At 44.0% G+C, this 21116-nt stretch overlaps 1 protein-coding gene across 1 annotated transcript; it reads left to right on the top strand.

The window, feature by feature from the left end:
* Positions 1–5: 5 nt before the first annotated feature.
* LOC310695440 (transient receptor potential cation channel subfamily V member 2-like) lies at positions 6–19589 on the top strand. The gene is made up of 17 exons (XM_083479882.1): positions 6–184; positions 656–1560; positions 2359–2486; positions 5707–5859; positions 6794–6934; positions 7067–7368; positions 8237–8413; positions 9352–9510; positions 10594–10689; positions 11073–11143; positions 11959–12124; positions 13337–13403; positions 14344–14651; positions 16306–16427; positions 16571–16665; positions 18140–19005; positions 19211–19589. The coding sequence occupies exons 2-16, from the start codon at positions 1358–1360 to the stop codon at positions 18238–18240; spliced, it is 2289 nt and encodes a 762-aa protein (XP_083336008.1). The 5' UTR covers positions 6–184; positions 656–1357; the 3' UTR covers positions 18241–19005; positions 19211–19589.
* The last annotated feature ends 1527 nt before the right edge of the window (positions 19590–21116 follow it).

Raw genomic sequence — 21116 nt, 5'->3', positions numbered from 1 at the left:
GGTACGGTGCAATAAGAATGAGAATAGACACAGTTAGGGACAGTGCTCTTTGGGGCCTCTCAGGTTCTAGGGTTGAGCCCTGGAGGACTTGAAAGAAGTTAGGAACATCAGAAGCGCCTGACGGCCAGTGGCTCATCTAGTCCAGCATCCTGGGGATGTCCATTCTCACAGGGGACAACCAGAGGCCCCCAATTGTTGTTGTTGTTTAGTCGTTTAGTCGTGTTCGTCTCTTCATGACCCCCTGGACCAGAGCACGCCAGGCACTCCTGTCTTCCACTGTCTCCTGCAGTTTGGTCAAACTCATGCTGGTAGCTTCGAGAACACTGTCCCACCATCTCGTCCTCTGCCGTCCCCTTCTCCTTGTGCCCTCCATCTTTCCCAACATCAGGGTCTTTTCCAGGGAGTCTTCTCTTCTCATGAGGTGGCCAAAGTCTTGGAGCCTCAGCTTCAGGATCTGTCCTTCCAGTGAGCACTCTGGGCTGATTTCCTTCAGAATGGAGAGGTTGGATCTTCTTGCAGTCCATGGGACTCTCAAGAGTCTCCTCCAGCACCAGAATTCAAAAGCATCAATTCTTTGGTGATCAGCCTTCTTGATGGTCCAGCTCTCACTTCCATACATCACTACTGGGAAAACCATAGCTTTAACTATACAGAGGCCCCCAATGGGAAGCCTCAAATCAAGACCCGAGTGTGACAGGAACCAGTTCCTGGCAACTGGTATTCAGAGAGGCCTTTCACACTAGTAACCTTATCTTCCATGTATTTGTCTAAACCTTGCTATAGAAATCAATAAAGTTTGGCTTCAGGAGGAAGGATAATGAAATTTACCTTCATCAACAATAAGAGTGAAAGAAACATGGAATAAGGGTTCATATTTGCTTCATTTGCTTTGTTCATATGCTGTATATTTGAGGAAGTGACTCATTGCTTCCTGTGTACCCACTCCATATTTGCATTTTGGATGATGTTCAGACTCTCCTAATACACATCTCATAAAATAAAGTGACGAAGCTGGCTTATGTTTCAATTATTATCTTGCGCTTTGATTTGGGCCTCAGCCCAGTATACCTGAAGGAGGGTCTCCACCCTCATCGCTCAGCCTGGACACTGAGATAGTCCTCTGAGGGTCTTCTGCTGGTTCCCTCACTATGAGAAGTGAAGTTACAGGAAACCAGGCAGAGGGCCTTCTCAGTAGTGGCACCTGCCCTGTGGAACACCCTCCCTTCAGATGTCAAGGAGATAAATAACTACATAACTTTTAGAAGACATCTGTGGGCAGCCATGTATCAGGAAGTTTTTAATGTTTGATATTTTACTATGTTATATATATCCTGTAGATTAACTAACTCTTCTTGTGATGATCTATTCTCTTGCCAACATTTTCAATAGCGTGATGCATACCTTACCAATACTGGAGATAGATGATGGCACCTTGGACAATGTGGAGGCAAGGGAAAAGCAGGCAGTTGGGGGGAAAGGAGAGCCGCGGCCCATGGAAACCTCCTATGAGCCGGAACGTCTGCCATCTCCTAAGATTGGGCTTAAGATTCCTCCTCTGAGGTAAGGAGTTTCCTTCAGGAGTCAACCCATCTACTGCAGGGGTGGGGATCATCTGTGGCCCTCTGGAAGTCGGCGGACAACAACTTTCATCATGGCCATGTTGGCTGCTATCCACATTTGTTGACACTCTCAAAGAGTTCTGAAAGGTAAATTCCCCAGAGCCATCTGGAAATGCTCTGGATCAATCAGTCTCCAAGGGCAGGCCATACTAATAGATCTCCCACCTCTGCAGAGGGGGAAAGGTCCTGAAAGCCTAAATCTCCAGCCCTTCCTGGAGAAGCTTCCATGGATTGAACTTGGGACCTTCTGCTTGCAAGGATCTCTACCACTGAGGTATAGTCCTTCCTAGACTAGCTGGTTGGCATCCATCTGTCTCAGGAGACAATGGAAAAGTGTGCCTGTGGGGATGAGGTCAAACCTGCAAGGGATTCTCACGTTGTGGGCTTCATGTTGCCAGCCAGTCACACCTACGCCATAAAACGCTATGATACCAACTTAACATCCATCGATTCCCTGAATAAAAATATCCCAGGAACTATAGTTTGCTAAAGGTTCTGAGAGTTAGGAGACCTCTAATAGTGCTACAATTCCCAGAGAGCTTTAGCAGTCAGTTCCTCTCGTCCATGAGAACTCTGGAAATTGTAACTCTGCGAGGCGAACTGGAGTCTCCTACTAACTCTACACACCCTTAACAAACAGTTCCCAGGATTCTTTGGGAGAAGCCACGACTGTTTAAACTGGTATGATGCTGCTTCAAATGTATGCTGCGGATTTGTTCATTCTGCTTTTCTTCCACAGTAAAGAGAAGACTTTTAACAAGGATCGCCTCTTTGGTGCTATCGTGAGGGGGAACCCTGAGGAGCTGGAAGGACTGGGGGACTATTTGCGAAGAAGTGGAAAATATCTTACCAACTCGGAGTACACAGGTGGGCATGAGCCTGAGAGCTGGGGCTATTAGTAGTAGTAGTATTAGTAGTAGAACTTCTCATTGATGTGAGAATAGGCAGGAATTTCAGGCTTCACAGAAGTATTTACAAGATAGATGAGGGCCATCAGAGTGCAAGAGGACTGACAGTGGAGTTCGGAAGAGAAAAGAGTGAAAAAGTGATTTACTAATGGCATTATTTCTGAGGGTAAGTTGTGTGGTTTTTCACTAACTAGCTGCTTCACACCTGGCATTGTTTGGAAATTCTAAGGAATTAAAAGAATTTGTGGTTGAAAACAGGGCAGTTTTTGAAAGGCTCAGTCTGCCATATTGATTCAGTTGAGCAGACAAAAACCTGTTTCCAGATCTCCCAAATCATCATGCAATATATGATTACAATACCTTAAGAGATGTCCAAATACACAGTTCAGTTTTGAAAGGTTCAATCCATCATCTTGATTCAAAACAGATCCCCCTTGTATCCAGACTTAGACAAAAACCTGCTGCTTGGTCTCAGGGGCCAACATGCAAAAGTTGGTTAAAATCAGCACAGTTTTGAAATGCGTATTCTACCATATTGATTCAAAATCGTCACCTGATTTTGGACCTTACATATTTTGTGGCCATTTATTTTGTAACTGCAAGTTTCCCTATTTTACAACTGTTTTTTTTTAAATCATGTTTATTAAAGTTTCCAGAAATATAAAAATACAAAGAAAAAGGAAAAAGAAAAAAAAGGATACTTAAAACCTTACTTTCATTACCTACTTTCTGGGACTCCCCCCCTCCCCCTCCCAACTGTATTCCCCTTTCATTAATTTGGTTCTACAAGCTCTCACTCCCAGTTTGAAACTTAATTTGTTTAACCCACTATCCAAATTGAATTGAACAAATCTTACCACCGTCCCACATCATTAACAAGAAAAGAAAAAAGATTTTCCCCAAGATCCACCCCAGTTCCTTCCACGAATTCCCTTTTTTAAACACGTCTAATCAAAATAAAATGACATACATCAGTTATATAAACAAATAGAAAATAAAAGATATAAAAAGATTCAAAAGATGGTTACACAGCCTTTGGATTCCAAATCTCTCCCCCCCCCTTCCCCGGTTTGAATTCCCCATGTCCGTCAGTCTATATGTTAGCAGCCTGGAGATCTCAAGTCATAGCCAAATTTCTCCCCAATTCCATCTTGCCGGTTTTCTTCTAATTTATTAATTTTAATAATATTTAACTTCAAACGTCCAATCTAACAGAGGCCTTTAATTTCCTTGATCTTTGCCACTCCTCCCATTGTTCTTTCCGTGTCGTAGTCAGTCCTTTGTTCTTCTTTTCCTCACTTTCTCAGGTTTCTTGTCCTGTTCAGCTGCTACAACGTTCTAATTCAGAAATCTGGTATCTCTACAGAGGTTTGTTATTCAGGAACAAAAACTTACGTCCAGTCCCTTCCTTTCTTCAATAGAAAATTCTATTGTCTCCTTTAATGTAAATACCTCTGTAGACAAAATACTATTTCAGTTTTGCAGCTTTCCCAGAAGATAACAAGTCCTGTGCGAATCCCGTAGTATTTTTCCACTTACGACCGTTCTTGTAATGTCCCGAAACCCCTCTAGGGGGATTGTAGTATCTTTGTATCCTCTAATCCAAAAGTCAAGTTGTTATTCCTTATTTTCCGACAGTTTATATCCATATTGTAACAAATTGTAACAAAATTAACCAGCAAAGTCCTCATAACAAAGTCCTCTTTATATTCTCCAGCTTTGACAGCTACTTTGACAGCTGTCAAAGTCTCCGTCTCTCTTCACCAGGCTCTGCAAATCGCCCCGGTTCCCAGGGGGGGTTGCATTTTCCTTCTCTCCACTCTTCTCCTCCAGCACAGTTCTTATAATTTCCCATCGTGGAATTAATGATTTTTATCAAGAGTATACTTCTCTTTCGACCTTGGTTACCCAGTCCTTGTTTTGGAATGTTTACAATAGGGGGGGGGATTGACTTCCTTTTTAGATCACCCCCGCTCGTGCCAAATCCGGAAAAAAATACTTTTTTTCTCCTTTTGAACCCGGTTTCCCAATTACTCACGGGTTGTTGTTAATAGTCCAAATTTCCAATGGAAGAAGTCAGCGCTCTCCGTCGAATGGCATGCGGCTGCGCTCGGCAGGGAAAGCAGAGGACTCAAAGCACCACGCCACTCCCCGGCACCCGATCCGAAGCCTTTAAAAAGGCTCTTTCACGAGTCGGGAGGGCGCTAATGGTGCCAGCCGAGTCGCCCATGTCCACGGGCTCCGTGCCCGTGGTTTTTAAGGGTCCCCGCGTCGCCGGCGCGGTAGGACCCAGCCCCTGCCGAGCAGACTCCCTCCGGAACTCGGAGGGAGTCCGCCATTCGGCGATGGCGCCAACCCGGAAGTCCCCTATTTTACAACTGTTGCTTCAGACATACAATGTGAAATTTGTTGAAAAATATTTGGTACTTACAAATTAGTGTTGTTCATGGGAATGAATGTACATCATCTGACTGCAGGATGTGTTGGGTTCAATCATTATGTGACCCATCTACACAGATTTCATGACCCAGTTGAACAGGCTGAGAAACGCTGTAGTATATGATATAATGACCCACAGCACAGCGGTACATTTACCTGTTTTGTGTGCAGAAGACCCTAGGTTACCGTAAATTCCTGTGAATTTCCAGTGAAAAGGATCTGAGAGCAGGTGAAGAGCAAGTTCAGTGCAGTTACCAAAGTGAACCAACTTAATTCACAAATCCAAATTTGCTCTTCCCTGAATGTTTGAAATGCGGGTGGGGTGGCTTATTTGGCCTCCTGGCATGAGACTTTCTTGATCTTTATGCACATATCTTGCAGATAAATATTTTAATCTTGATTAACTAGTGCTATTGGTCCAAATAATCTTAGAGCTGCTGGGTCTTTGTTAGGTTTCAAAATAGCTGCAACTCAATATTGTTTTCAAGACTGAGAGATCCTCTTCTCCTCTAGACAACTTTTGAAAACAATCCTTAATTTGGAGATGAGCTCTTTTGTGAAGGCTTTCTAAAATTCACCTGGTAGTCCATCTAAAGCTTTACAGCAAGACTCCCTGCTGAGTTTCTTAACTTGGATATTCTTAAAGCATTCTGTAGACTTGAATGGCCCTATACGCTGTCCTTGTTAGAAAAAAGAGATGCAGTTCTCTAAATAAAGGATGGAACTCCCTTCTCTTCCAGATGGAGAAACGGGCAAAACCTGCTTGATGAAGGCCTTGCTGAATTTAAAAGATGGGGCAAACCCCACCATCCCTTTGCTGCTGAAGATAGACAAGGAGACCAAGAACCCAAGGCCTCTGATCAACGTAGCTTGTAAGGATAGCTTCTATAAAGGTAAGGACCTTGGGGTGGGGACACAGCATTAAAAAAAGAACTCCTCCATTTTCAAAGGTTTTCAAGCTTGCAAAAATCTATCATATGCCCGATAATAAATGTTGGAAATGTAAAGAAACTGAAGGTACATTCTTTCACCTTTGGTGGACGTGCCCAAGGATTAAGGCTTTCTGGGAAATGATCTATAACGAAATGAAAAAGGTATTTAAATATACCCTTCTGAAGAAACCAGAGGCCTTTCTCCTGGGTATTGTCGGCCAATTGGTGCCAAAGAAGGACAGAACTTTTTTTATGTATGCTACAACAGCAGCAAGAATACTCATTGCAAAGTATTGGAAGACACAAGATCTACCCACTTTGGAAGAATGGCAGATGAAGGTGATGGACTATATGGAACTGGCAGAAATAACTGGCAGAATCCGAGACCAGGGAGAAGAGTCGGTGGAAGAAGATTAGAAGAAATTCAAAGACTATCTACAGAAATATTGTAAAATTAATGAATGTTAGAATGATGTAGGATAGAAATTAAGTGGTTTCCAGCTGTAATGCTTTAAGGGAATATGAAAAAAGGGTTATTAATAGGTAAAAATCTAACGCTACTATTTTCAAGACCAAAGATTAGGATAAATAAAGAGGGTAAGGATTTGCTGAACCAACAAATTGAAGTGGAATACAAAAAAGGGAGGTATGAGGAGGTCCGGGAAACAAGCTAAGGAAAAATAGGTAATGGAAAAATTGAGTGGTTTTTAATCATTTTTATTTTGTATTTTCTTTTTCTTTTTCATTTTTATATTGTAACATTTTGAAAATCTTAATAAATATCTTATTAAAAAAAATAAAAAAGAACTCCTCCACTCAGGCATAGGAGAACATGCATGTTTTCTACGTTTGACTTCTTTAATGATTTTCTTTCATGCCATTTTTGTTCTGCTAGGCCACACAGCACTCCACATTGCCATTGAGGAGAGGAATCTAGATCTGATCAAGCTCCTGGTGGAGAACGGCGCTGACGTCCATGCCAAGGCCTGTGGAAAGTTCTTCCACCAGCAGGAGAAAGGGGCCTGCTTCTACTTTGGTAGGTTGATACTGTGTGCCTAAAGTCCACTGTCACAGATTCTTGAAGTGGGTGCACAGTTTTATGTAACTTGTGCCAAAAGCAGCCATTCCTCTCCCAGCTTTGCTTCTGTTTATCTCCTTCCTCCTCCAGGTGAGCTTCCCCTCTCCTTAGCTGCTTGCACTAACCAACCAGAAGTGATCAGGTATCTCCTGGATAATCCTCATCAGAAGGCCAACCTGGCAGAGCGGGATTCCCTCGGCAACACAGTCCTCCATGCCTTGGTGATGGCGGCCGATGATGCGGATGAGAAGAACAGGGAGCTGGTGATTGGGATGTACAACAAGATCCTGATGCACAGTGCTACGCTCAACCTGAGCCAGAAACTGGAGGAATTAACCAACAGGGAAGGCTTGAACCCTTTGACCCTGGCCGTCAAGACTGGAAAGATTGAGGTAAGTCAGTTGGGAGCTTATCATCAGCTGCATTTCTGAGCTGAGGAACCTGTGACCTTCCAAGATGTTGTTGGACTCCAGTTCCCATCATTCTCCTGACTGCTCTCACTGCTCATTCTCATTGGCTACTTGGAGACGGAAGTCCAACAATATCTGGAAGGCGGCATCTTCATGTCATGCTAGCAGAGATTCAGGCCACACAAGATAGGTCAGTGTTGTCATCCTCTAGGTAGGAGGCTGAGACTGAGAGGACAACTTGCAGAAGACAAGAAGATTTGTACCGGGGATACATGGTTTCACAAGTCCGCCATTACAGTGCACAAGCTCAGATATCATGTCCTAGGGATGGCGAGACTCAGGCCCGAGAGCCAGTTTCAACCCTCCAGGCTTCTCTATCCAGCCCTTGGGACTATTTTTAGACTTCACACCCTCCAAGCTACAGCTGTTTCTGGCACAGGTGTAGTGGTTCAGGGTCATAGGACACTGAAGTCCTGTTACTATTTCTGTAGCAGGGTCTCTTTCTCCAGTGTCCAAAAGGGGAGCTTTTTAGCCACTGAGAAGAAATCTTCCCACCCTTTGTGCTGATTGGAGCCAATCAGAGTCAGCCACACAGGATGGGCTCCTAAGGTCACTCTGGAGAAGACATGCCAGCAGAACACTGAGGAGTTGTTGGTCTGTACATTCCAGAGCTAAGCATTTAGAAAGACCAAAAACACTGAAAAGGCCAGTTCTCATCTTGCCACCCTGCAGATCTCTTGTAGAAGGAGCACACAAAGAAGGGCCTCATATGATGTTTAAGTAGAAATAAGCATAAATGTTGGAAGAGAAAACCCAAAGAAAATCCCATGCCCTATTTTGTCTTTCCTAGATCTTCAAAAACATTATTCACCGCGAAATCAAAGACCCGCAGTACCGTCACCTTTCGCGGAAGTTCACTGAATGGACCTACGGGCCTGTCCACATCTCTCTCTACGACCTGACCTCCATTGACAGCTATGAGGAGAACTCTGTGTTGGACATTCTTGCCTACAGCAGCGATACTCCGGTGAGATGATCAATGAAGGCGACTTGTCTGCTTTAAAATAATCACTGGGGGAGATCCTTCAGTTCTCTCTGCAGCTAGGCTTCTCTCTTCAGGAGATTTTATTGGTGCCATCTTTGTTTTATTTCCAGTACTGAGCAACACCCCCTTAAAAGAAGTTTGCACAGGCGATTAGATACTTGTTTTCTTCTTTGAAGAAGTCTCCACGAGAATATATTTTTTGTGGTCTTCCCAAAGGCACTGGTTGGCCACTGTGTGACACTAGATGGGCCATTGGCCTAATCCAGGAGGGCTACTATAGTCTTGGAGAGTCTAGATTTGGTGCCTTTGTGGATACTTATTTTGGGAAAACAAAATAGGTGACCTTGATCGATAAAAAGCTGTAATATAAAATCTTGGATTGCTGTACTTTATCTCTGTTTTTATGACATTTGTTTTGGCATTTTAATACTGATTTGTTCTATTGTACATGTCTTAGAAAATTTGAAACAATTGAGCAGTTTAATATCATGCAACAAATATATACACACCAGTAAAGGCCATAGGCTGAATAAGCAGTGGTTTCGTGCAACTTGGAGCAGGGCAGGGGTACCCTGTTTCTCTCTGTTCTGATGGCACTGTTATGGCATCCTTATGCTGATTTGCACTGTTGTACATGGCTTAGAACATTTTAGATGAATAAGCAGTTGAATACCTTTAAGTAAAGAAACACACACCAGTATAGGCCTCTTCGTTGCGCAAAACCACAGTTTATTCAGCCAACCTGTTTGCAGGCTGAAGAAGCTGTGATTTTGTGCAACTTGGAGCAGGGCTAGGGTACTCTGTGGCCCTCCAGATGTTTTGGGGCTCCAACTGCCAGCAGCCTCAGCATGGCTAATAACGAGGGATGATGGGGGCTGAATCAATGAATTATTTTCTTTCTTTCTTTCTCCGACATACAGAAGCGGTATGAGATGGTGGTCCTGGAACCTATAAACAAGCTTCTTCAAAGCAAATGGGACTCCTTTGCTGCCCTGAGATTTTACATCAGTTTTTTCTCCTATGTGCTGTTCATGTCCGTGTTCTCAGCTGTTGCTTATCATCGGCCTCTGGAGGGGAAGGTAACAGCAGCTTTGGGGCTTGGGGGATACAGAGAGGGAGGCAGAGAGAGGAGGAGGGTGGCTCTCTAGGGGCAGAAGTGTGGAAGCTCCCTGTTTGTTCTACAAGGCCCTTTTGAGCCAAGCCTCACCCACCTGCCCATACATGATGTAGGGCAAGGGTGGCAGAGAGATTCAATTCAGTTTGCGCTGAAAGGCAAACCTACTTAATTTCCACTTTCTGAACTGAAATGCAGTCATCCTTTGAAATCCACACTTCTCCGCATCTTTTACTGCAGTTCTGCAGCCAAGCAACATGTACAAAAGATGCATGTGTGCATTATTATGGATATATCAGGGGAAGATGACATACAAAAGTACATTATGTTAGGGAAATCCACACCGTGATCAACTCCCGCCTGGAAACCCATGTCCCCACTGTGGAAGGACGTGTGGATCCAGAATTGGCCTCCATAGTCACTTACGGACTCATTGTTAAAACCGTGTTTATGGAAGACAATCTTACTCGGCTACGAGGGATCGCCAAAGAAAGAAGAAGATGTTAGGGATGGTTGGTGTGCCAAATTTGCATTTAAATTCGGTGTGCCAAATTTGCATTTAAAGGCAAACCTACCTAATTTCCACTTTTTGGAACAATCCATAGACTGAAACACGACCATCCTTTCACATTTTACAATGCAATTCTCAATCCAAGCAGCATGTACAAAAAAGAGAAAGAAATGCATGTACTTAGAGCAATGTGTGCATAGTTTTTCCTGAGAATGTTTTAAAAATGAGAATCCATTTTCATGGTTTTTATTTTATTTTATTGCAAACTGCTGCAGAGAACCAAAATGAAGATTGGAGAAAAGGAGAGAAGCCAGTACTGACAGATCCATACATCCATAGTTGTTAGGGAGTTAAATTTGTGCCTAGGTCAAAAAAGAGGGTACCATCAACCAGTTGATTGGCACTGACAACACCCTCTTCAGACTTCTGTGCAGCTTTTTGCAAACCCTGACAAACAGTTGATTGTCTCTGCTTTTATCTTAATGAATTACTTAAGTCTCTCTCCCCAGCCTATCTTTTTTCCTTTAATCTTCCCAGCCTCCTTTTCCAGTGACACTCACTGCTGGAGACGTATTGAGGCTCATTGGCCAGATCATTGTCTTAACTGGAGGCGTGTATCTCCTCATTGATCAGGTATGACATACTCTTATAGCTCTTCCTGCTGCTGTTTCAGAAAGCCAGAAGAAAATAGGACTGGCTGCAGAATTATAGAGCATCAAATCTTTCCTTTTAAAAGAATTAACAAAGTACCTAGTCCTTAAGGTTCCACACACTACCCTGGTTTGCACATAACCATGATTTATTTATCCTAACTATGGTTAGTTTGGATGTACAAGCCTACAACATCAGACTCACTGTGTTTTTTTCTGTCAACCCACCATGATGTGAAGCCTTGAAAAAAATAGGTTGTGCAGACTTAGTTTGGACTTATCATGAAGGGATCTTGCGCTTCTGAATTTGCCACTGCACTATTTCTGCTGTACTGACAAGAGTGTTCCTGTCCATTTGCTTATTAGGCTTTTTACCTGTGGAGAAGACGCCGGTCACTGACAACTCTGCTTCAGGATGGCTACATCGAGATTTTTCTGTATGTTGGGGGGGCGGCGGTAGGGAAGAGGGTTTTTTTTAAAAAAAATTAGTTGTTTTAAAACTGTTTTTACTGATAGTTTTATTGTTTCATGCTTTTTGTAAAGAGCTTTGAGCCCGGCTTCCGCTGGGGAGGGCGGGATATAAATAAAAATTTATAAATTATTATTATTATTATTATCATCATCATACATTCAAGCAGCACAAAACTTTTATGAAATAATATTTTTTTGTGGAATTACTGGAGCCAAGGTCTCTCATTGGGACACTTCTACAGTACAGTGGTACCTCAGGTTACAGATGCTTCAGGTTACATACGCTTCAGGTTACAGACTCCGCTAACCCAGAAATAGTGCTTTCAGGTTAAGAACTTTGCTTCAGGATGAGAACAGAAATCGTGCTCTGGCGGCACAGCGGCAGCGGGAGGCCCCATTAGCTAAAGTGGTGCTTCAGGTTAAGAACAGTTTCAGGTTAAGAACGAATTAAGTACTTAACCCAAGGTACCACTCTAGTTATGGTTTGTTCCTGTTTCACCGGTCATGGTTTACTGTATCCCCTAGGACAAATCAGAAGCCCCGCTTGAATGTAATGCAATAGCCAAACGATGGCTTAGCTCTGGGTACTGTGGCGGCAGCAGGACCAAGGGAGGAGTGAAGAGGCTGCCTTTTCTTCACTGAATACCCACCCTGTAGCTCATTCATGCTTAGCTGTGGCATGTGGCTTAGCTTTTGTGTGCTAGGCAGGCCAAGCAGACTCCTCTATGCCTGAAAGGCACCTTCGCTATGCGGAACCCTCCCCCCCCTCATTTTCTCCCAGGCTCTTGCAGTCAGTGACCCTGCTGGTTTCGGCAGTGATGTACCTTGCAGGCCTGGAAGATTACCTGTCGTGGATGGTCTTCTCCCTCCTGCTCGGCTGGACAAACCTGCTGTATTACATGCGAGGCTTTCAGCAGACCGGGATCTACGTTGTCATGATACACAAGGTTGGTATAACTGCATATTCTAAAGGTCTAACAGCCTGTATTCCCATGCTTTGCAGCATGTTCTGTGATCTTAAATCTCTGCTGGCGCCCTCTCACCAAAGAGTACTCCAAAACCTGGATCTGGGCATTCAGGGAATTGCCTCTTTATTTTCCCTTTTAGCCAAATACCAAAATATTAAAACCTGCACACTGTATATAACAGACCTGGCACACCTTTCTCTTGGAACTTAAGCACCTGGTGTTTTCAGTGTTCTTAAATGCTCAGCATACAGCATACAGAACTTCCTCAGTGTTCTTCCTGAGTACCTTCTTCAGAGTGACCCTAGGTGCCCATCCTCCGTGGCTGACTCACTTCTGCTTAGATTGGCTCCAAAAAGGGTGTGAGGATTCCCTTTTAGCTGATTGGGTGACTCCAGGATGCCGGAAGGAGAGACCCTGCTGCATAAATAGTAAAAAGTCATTGACACCTGCGATCCTGGGCCACGACGCCTCTCATAGGCTTGCTGTGTGAGGTTAAGCTTGTTGGTTATATGAAGCTGATTAATCCCACACTTTAAGAAGAAGAAGAAGAGTTTGGATTTGATATCCCGCCTTTCACTCCCTTTAAGGAGTCTCAAAGCGGCTAACATTCTCCTTTCCCTTCCTCCCCCACAACAAACACTCTGTGAGGTGAGTGGGACTGAGAGACTTCAGAGAAGTGTGAGTGGCCCAAGGTCACCCAGCAGCTGCATGTGGAGGAGCGGAGACGCGAACCCGGTTCCCCAGATAACGAGACTACCGCTCTTAACCACTACACCATACTGGCTCTCTCAAGTTAAACACAAATTAATTTACTGAGAAGGAAGATATTGGAGCACTCAAACAATTTTCCCATGTGATTTGCGCAGAAAAGTCGATTTAACTGAACGGCAACACATGGAGATCAGTACTGCTTATTGCAACGCATCCCTAATTATTGTTGTATATTTCTAATATTATTGTACAAACTTAGAGTTGTATAACATTAGAAGGGTGTGTGGCTGTGAGGGCACGTGTCTGTGGATACCATGAAGGGACCCTGCATTTCTGAATTCGCAACTGCACTACTGTTAAGCTGCAAGGCAATATGATTGGCCCAAGGTCACTTGGGCAAAAATCTGAACCCGAGTCTCTGCCCAGTCCTCCATCATGCTGGGGTTCCCCAATTCACTTCTATCCTGCTCTGCATTTCAGGCTATCCTGCGGAACCTCATGCATTTCCTCATGGTCTATGTGATCTTCCTCTTCAGCTTTTCAACAGGTGAGTCTCTACCTGTCCTAACAGGGAAGGGCCAGAACTGGCAGCAGAAACCAGAATCCTACCCACTTCCTCCTTTAGCAGCACCGTTGACTGTTTTTTTGCATCCAATATATGAAGACAAGGAAAAATGACACATAGTAATAATCATGCCTAGTAATCATGCCGCCTGATCTCAGTTGCAGGGCTGGCCCTGCTATTAGGCAGAGTAAGGGGATTCAATGATATTTGTGCATTCCACTCTCCCCTGCAAAGGCCAGGGTTAAGAGGTGTGTCTTCAGCATATCGCAGAAACTATATACAGTGGTACCTCGGGTTACAGGCACTTCAGGTTACAGACACTTCAGGTTACAGACTCCGCTAACCCAGAAATAGTACCTCGAGTTAAGAACTTTACTTCAGGATGAGAACAGAAATCGCACAGCGGCAGCGGGACACCCCATTAGCTGAAGTGGTGCTTCAGGTTAAGAACAGTTTCAGGTTAAGAATGGACCTCCAGAACGAATGAAGTTCTTATCCTGAGATACCACTGTAATGGAAGTGCCCGATGCACATCTATGGGGAGAGACTTCCACAACTCAGGAGCTACCACAGAGAAAGTCCTTTCTTGGGTCACCGACCCCCAAACTTCAGAGGGTCACAGAACTTCCAAGGAGCCCCCTCTGCTGATTTTAATGCACAGGAGGGTCTGTAGGGAAGTAGGTGGGTTCCCCCCCCCAAAAAAACCCTGTGTCATTTATCACTTGAAACACTCGTGTGAGCGCCTCAAATTGGACCTGGAAACCAACGGGCAACCCAATATGAGTTGTGGATGGCACAGCCCATGACTAGTAGGTCCTGAGTTGTGACATCTTTCGGGACAGGGTTCTCATGCAAATAGAGAGGTTTACGAGGAGATTCTTCAAGGACCCCCTGATTTAAATATTCTCATTTCCCATTTCAGCCCTTGTCATACTTACTGGGGAGGCTCCCCAGCCAGTCCAGAATGGGTCTTCCCTCGTCAGCAGTGATGGCAAAGACCAAGTCAAGTATGTTGGGCTGCTACAGACGTCCCTGGAGCTGTTCAAGTTCACCATTGGGATGGGGGAGTTGGAGTTCCAACAGAACATGAGGTTCAGGTACTTTGTGATGTTCCTCCTGCTCTTCTATGTCATCATGACTTACATCCTCCTTCTGAACATGCTGATTGCCCTGATGAGCGAGACGGTCACCGAGGTCTCTGAAGATGGTCAGAAGATCTGGAAGCTGCAGGCAAGTCCAAAACCATTTCTGGGGGGGGGGGTTAATTTGAGCCAAGGCCATTACACCAAGGACCCCTCCAAACTGGCTGTTTCTGTGTACATTCTTCAGCATGTCTCTGTCATTGACTGTTAGCTTTGTCCTTGGTTTTGACAAGCATAATGGGCCTTGCTCATTGCTTTGGGAAAATGAAGCTACTGGGGGCAGCATACAACAGCTGAAAATAAATAAGTACACTGGCTCCTCACTCTCCAACCCTTGATCCCACTGTGACAGCTGCCTGTTAGCTCAGCCCTGACAAAGGATTCACCCATAAGGAGAGCCCTGATGGAACAGGGCCAGATGAACCAGTACACTAAAGGCCCCTCCAGACTGGCTGTTTCTGAGTGTTCTGCAACATGTCTCTTTGTCATAGACTCTTGGCTTTATTCACTGGTCTTGGCAAGCACAGTTGCCATTGTTCGCTGGCCAGGGAACATAAAGCTATACGTTGTGGCATACAGATCCTGTAAATAAATAAGTACACAAATTCCTGCCTCCTCACTCCCCAACTCTCGATCCCACTCTGACAGCTGCCTATTCACTTAACCCTGACAAAGGATTCACACATAAGGAGAACCCTAATGGAACAAGCCCATGTGGTTCAGCACCCTGTTCCAAACTGGCCCCCTGGGTGCCTATGGGAAGTCTACAAGCGGGAACACCTGCTTTGCATGCAGAAGGTCCCAGGTCCAATCCCTCCAGTTTTTAGGAAAGGGCTGAGAATGTCCCTTGCCTGAAACCCCCAAGAGCCACTTCCAGTCAGGTCAACTATACGAAGCTAGGTGGAGGAGTGGTCTGACTTCATATAAGACACCTTCCTCTGCTCCTATTCATTTTTTTAAAAAAATATATTTATTAACTTTTCAGAGATTATACAAAAAAAGCAAAAATACAAAAATAAAAACACATATAATTTCATTCACTTATTTTCTTTTAACTTACTTCTCAGACCTCCTCATACCTCCCCTTTTTGTATTCCAATTCAAATTATTCATTCAGCAAATCCTCGCCCTTAATTTTCACTTAATTTTACACCTTTCTTTCTTTCTCCCCCCCCCCAATTATCTTAACCATTACAGCTGATAACCACTTAAATTCTATCCAACATCATTCTAACATTCACTAATTTTGTAATATTTCCCAAGATAGTCCTTGAATTTCTTCCAATCTTCTTCCGCCGTCTCTCTTCCCTGGTCTCGGATTCTGCCAGTCATTTCTGCCAGTCCCATATAGTCTATCACCTTCATCTGCCATTCTTCCAAAGTGGGTAGATCTTGTGTCTTCCAATACTTTGCAATAATTATTCTTGCTGCTGTTGTAGCATACATAAAAAAGTTCTGTCCTTCTTTGGCACCAATTGGCCGACCATGCCCAGGAGAAAGGCCTCTGGTTTCTTCAGAAAGGTATATTTAAGTACCTTTTTCAGTTCATTATATATCATTTCCCAGAAAGCCTTAATCTTTGGGCACGTCCACCAAAGGTGAAAGAATGTACCTTCAGTTTCTTTACATTTCCAACATTTGTTATCGGGCAAATGATAATTTTTTGCAAGCTTGACTCTGCTCCTATTCAAATCACCCCTACATCTGAAAATGTGACTATTCCTCCTGAATTGTACCCACAGCGAGCAACTGCTATTATGGAGTTGGAGAAAAGCTGGGTTTGGCATTGGCAGAAACCCAAGCGATCTGGTTGCCAGCTGTCTATCGGCTCCAAAGACGAGAAAGATAAGAGATATTTTTTCCGGTGAGTTTGACCGTGCCTTGCACTGTCGCAGGTCCACAGAGCAACAAGGACTACACAGATAAGCAAATATATACTGACTGTGTCTTTCCCCCAAGTGAGCGACGGGATTCAGGTGGTTCACCATTTATTTGTATGTTTTGCAGAGTAGAAGAGCTAGATTGGGCTAACTGGAAGAAAGAGGTGGGAGCCCTCAAGGAGGAGCCTGCAGACTCAGACCACAACGAGACAGTGTCAAAAGGCAAGTGAAGAGCAACACCCTTCTCCAGATGTGGGGAACCTGTGACCCTCCCATCACCCCCATCCAGTACACCCGGTGTTTGGGGATGATGGGATTTGTAGTCCAACAACATCTGGAGGGCTACAAGTTCACCAAACCTGTCCTAAACAAGTCTAGGGGGACCTGCAGTCTTCCAGATGTGCAGTTACAACCCTCAGCAGGCAGCATGGCCCAACGCTCAGGGATGATGGGAGTTGAAATCCAGCCACAACTGGAGGGCCACAGGGAACCCCTTCCTCTTACTCAAAAGCCTTGCTTACCTACTTGCCTTCACAGTCATTAATGCACTATCAGGTAAGTCTATGTGGCAACTGAGACCTTTGGACAGCACCACAGTCTGCTTGTGGCTCTCTCTTTTTTGGCTGGCCAGCAGGTGATGTTGCTTTATCAGAATCAGGAAAACAGTCGCAGGAGAAAGTCTCATGCCTGCCCATCTCTGCAGATGAGTGACTTCTCTTGGCAAAAGAGTATTTTTATTTTATTTATTTTTAAAGATAATATTCATGATGTCACAGCTGCTCTCTCTATACTTCTGAGATTTTCGGAAGCGCTACAGGTTTTCAGGAAAGAGTCTTTCTCAGTTCTTTATGGAGGAACCAGGATTTTTTTTAAAACACACACACACACACACACACATTTTTTTAATGTTGGAGATGCAGATTAAACAAAGCAGATTACAGACAAATCTTCTTGGATTGTTCTCAAATAGAAATGTTCTGAAAATCTGTTCAGGCTAATATCTCTGGTATGTTAGGATACCATATACCCTTGGATCCTAAAATATATCTGCTTGGTTATCTAAAAGATGTTATTTTGGAAAACGATCATGAAATAGTGTTCAACTTTATAACTGCTGCTAAGATTAGAATAGCTAAAGGGTGAGGCATATATCCCACTATATCTGAATGTTATGAAAATTTAGTCCATGGTAACTATGATTAAGCTAACTTATTATATAAACCAGCTTAACTTTGTTTTTTTTGGGGGGGAAATAATTTTTTTGAATTGTTTTGGAACAAGAAGTTCAGTGATTATATCCAGCCTCATGCTGCTTTCAACCTGCTGTAATAGTATTTCTTTATGCTCTTTATCTTTGGTTCATTTTGTTTAATTGAAAAACAAAACATCATCATTATAAGAAGAGGAAGAATACCATACAATAATGAAGGGGGAATGGATTTTGGGGGAGCTTGATATCATTCCAGACAAAAATATGCAGAGAGTTTTGCACCACAAGCATCACTGGACAGGAAGTGACAGAAAAATATCAGGAGCTACCAGGGATCAAACCTGGGAACTTCTGCATATAAAGGCCCGGCTACAGCTCAGCTCCTCCTAACTTATTTGCCTGGGCACAACCGCTGACCTCCTTGAAGACTTGCCTGTTCTTGCTTCACAGCCTTGATAGATGCTTCCCCATTCTGTCCCATTCCAGGGAAGCGCCTGCTGAACCGAGTGTCTCAGGGGGTGAGGGCACGATTCACGATGCCGGAGGTGGCGGAGGAACAGATGCCGCTGCAAGACGGAAGCCACTGAGAGAGAGACACACCAGGAGGGCATGATGGATTGCTCAGACCACATGAACACCCACCTCCAGCTATGCTCCTTCAATGGCTTGAGAGCAATCTGACCATGGCAACAACAAAACAAATCACTGTTAAGGACCACGCAGCATGCCTTTAACAGGCTGGGGTTTTTTTTTATTTATTTATACATTTTTATTAGTTTTTTAACATCTCATTTCCAACAATCATTTAACATAAATTCTTATCTTATACAATATTTTAGACTTCCATCAACAACCTCTGAAGATTGTCCGTTCTTTTTCACTTATCCTGCATTTCTTAATTTCTCTATTACTTTTAATTATCTTTAACTAATAAGTCCCTTCATAATCTTCCTTGCAATATTTCACATAATCCTCCTTACAGAACTTCTTGCAATCCTACTAGTGTAATCTGTTTATTACAATTGCTTTTTAAATAGTTCAAATATTTACTCCAGTCTTCTAAGAATCTCTGGTCCTGCAGGTTTTGAGTCCTTCCTGTTAATTTGTCTAATTCTGCATAATTCTTCTTGTTTCCATTTCTGTGCCAGTAATATTCTTGCTGCCGTTATTGCATATAAAAACAATTTACAATCCTGTCTGTTAATGTCCTCCCCTACAGTGCCCAGTAAAAATGCTTCTGGTTTTTGAATAAATGTAGGCTGGGTGTTAACAGTCTTGCTTTAGAGGAAGGTTAGTTCAAAGAGTTTCCTATCAAAGAGTTTCAGCCTAAGACCATCAGAAGGGCCTGGCCAGTGGCGTAGCGTGGGTTGTCAGCACCCGGGGCAAGGCAAGTAATTTGCGCCTCCTAACCCGTGGATTTGCGCCCCCTAACCCGTGGATTTGCGCCCCCTAACCCGTGGATTTGCGTCCCCTAACCCTAACCCCCAGATGTTGCGCCCAGTGCGGCCGGGCCCCCCCCCTGCACCCCCCACGCTACGCCACTGGGCCTGGCTGCAGTGATACCTGGGTGTGATGCCCTGGGACCCAGGTGGATGTCAGTAATGCTCACTAATTCAGACAACTTCATGTAGCAGGTTGCAGAATAGCAACATTTTGCATGAAACAGGAAAAAAATAATGAATTTATAAACGTTCAAAACTACCTGTTGCTGTAGTAATTAGGAGCAGGCTGCTCTGAGTAATGGGATTAGTTTTAGGGGTCCACAGGCTGTTCATGCATTCTGTTATCCAATCATATTACTGAAAGGGATTGTTCACAAGCTAGAGAGCGTTATAAAAGTGTTTGAATTCTGCATTCTAGGTCCAGAATTTGGAGAACTCCTCTGGGTCATATATGCTTACTGCAGCCTGCAATAAAATCTGAACTCTTCCCACGATGCTGTTGTCTTTATTTGGCTAAAAAGCACACCTAAGTGAAGGGCTGCCCCCTCCCCCCCCCAACCAATTGTGAAGACTGAGTGCATAAAATGGTGGGTGTGATGACCAGGGAAGGGGTTACTTGCATTTCCATCAGGGGCAGGGCTGGGTGGAATAAAGGATTAATTTTGTCCATCACCCCCTCTCTTTTGGCTGCTGCCAAAATTGGCAGGGTCTTGCAGGGCTTTGCCCCAAGGTGGTTTGTTGCCAGGGGAACCCACATAAGACCTGCTCACTTCATTAAGATGAACCAGGAGGCTTTCTTCAGCATCCTTCCAACCCCTGAGCCGAAATTCCTCAGGATGTGAATAAAGGCAGTCTCTGCAGAACTAACCTGCAGAACTCCCTACCTTTGGAAATTACACCTTGCCCATATGTCTACAGAGCGTTAGAAGTTTGGAAGCCAAGCTGGTACTCCATTTGCAGCTTAAACCAACCAGCAGTGATGGGGTGATGTTAACCCCCATCCCCTCCAACAACTTTCTTGCTAAAGATATCCTGAAAGGGCAGCTTGGCTGAGTGCCTTAGTTTTTTTCAGACAGAGAGCCACCTATAGTTGGAGCAGCAACACAACAGTTAAACTCTCTGGGCGGCTTCCAACATTTATAAAAAAAATAAAAGGCATAATAAAACATTTAAAAAGAATGACCTGTTAATGAATTTGCATTTTCTGCTTGTTTGAACTGGAGGTAGGCTGTCTGAATTGTGCATTGCTTTGTAACGATTTGATGGGTCTCTGGACTGTAATAAAGATTGTTATTGTTGTTGTTGCATTTTCAGCATCAAGGTGAGCTTATTGGTCCCTACTGCAGAGAGAGAGAGGGCGGGAGGGAGAGAGAAACCCCTACTTGAGGGTGCTGTGGTACCCATGGGCCCCACACTGGAGACCCCAGGTCTAAGCTCCTTTTAAACCACCTGAGTTGGTGGCTGATGGTGTAAGACATTTGGGTGCCCTTCAGCCAATTGCTACCTTCCCAGCCTAGCCTAGCCCACAGGGTTGCTGTGAAGATGAAGCAGAGAGGGAGGGAGGATACATGTGTCTTCTACCATGAGCTCTGTGAAGGATAAGTGTGATAGAAATGTAATAAATAAAAATAATGCTGTAGCAAATGCCATCGTTTAAGAATGTGCTACATTAAGAAATTCCTCCTTTGGTCTCTCCTGAATCTTTCAGCATTTGGCTTCATGAGATGTGACCCTGTTGTGGGTTCTCATATTCTGGCAGAGGGAAAGCAGCTTCTTATCTATTTAAAAAATGTGCCCAAATTAATACTGGTCTGCCTAGTAGCCCAGTGTTGCCCGCACTGACTGGCAGTGGCTTTCCAGGATCCTAGAAAGAGAAAGGTCATTCCCGGAACTCGCTCCTCAAGATCCTTGTAAGCAAAGATAACCGGGATTTGAACCTGGGACCGTCTGCATGCAAAGCTTCCATCAGCCAACTTGGTCTGTAGTCAGGGATGAGGCGAGTTGTAGCCCAGCAACATCCG

This window comes from Podarcis liolepis (genome assembly GCF_965112155.1).
Source record: "Podarcis liolepis genome assembly, chromosome: 16".
NCBI lineage: Eukaryota > Metazoa > Chordata > Lepidosauria > Squamata > Lacertidae > Podarcis > Podarcis liolepis.
The sequence above is the reverse complement of the archived record's forward strand: the minus strand, read 5'-3'. Positions and strand labels throughout refer to the sequence as shown.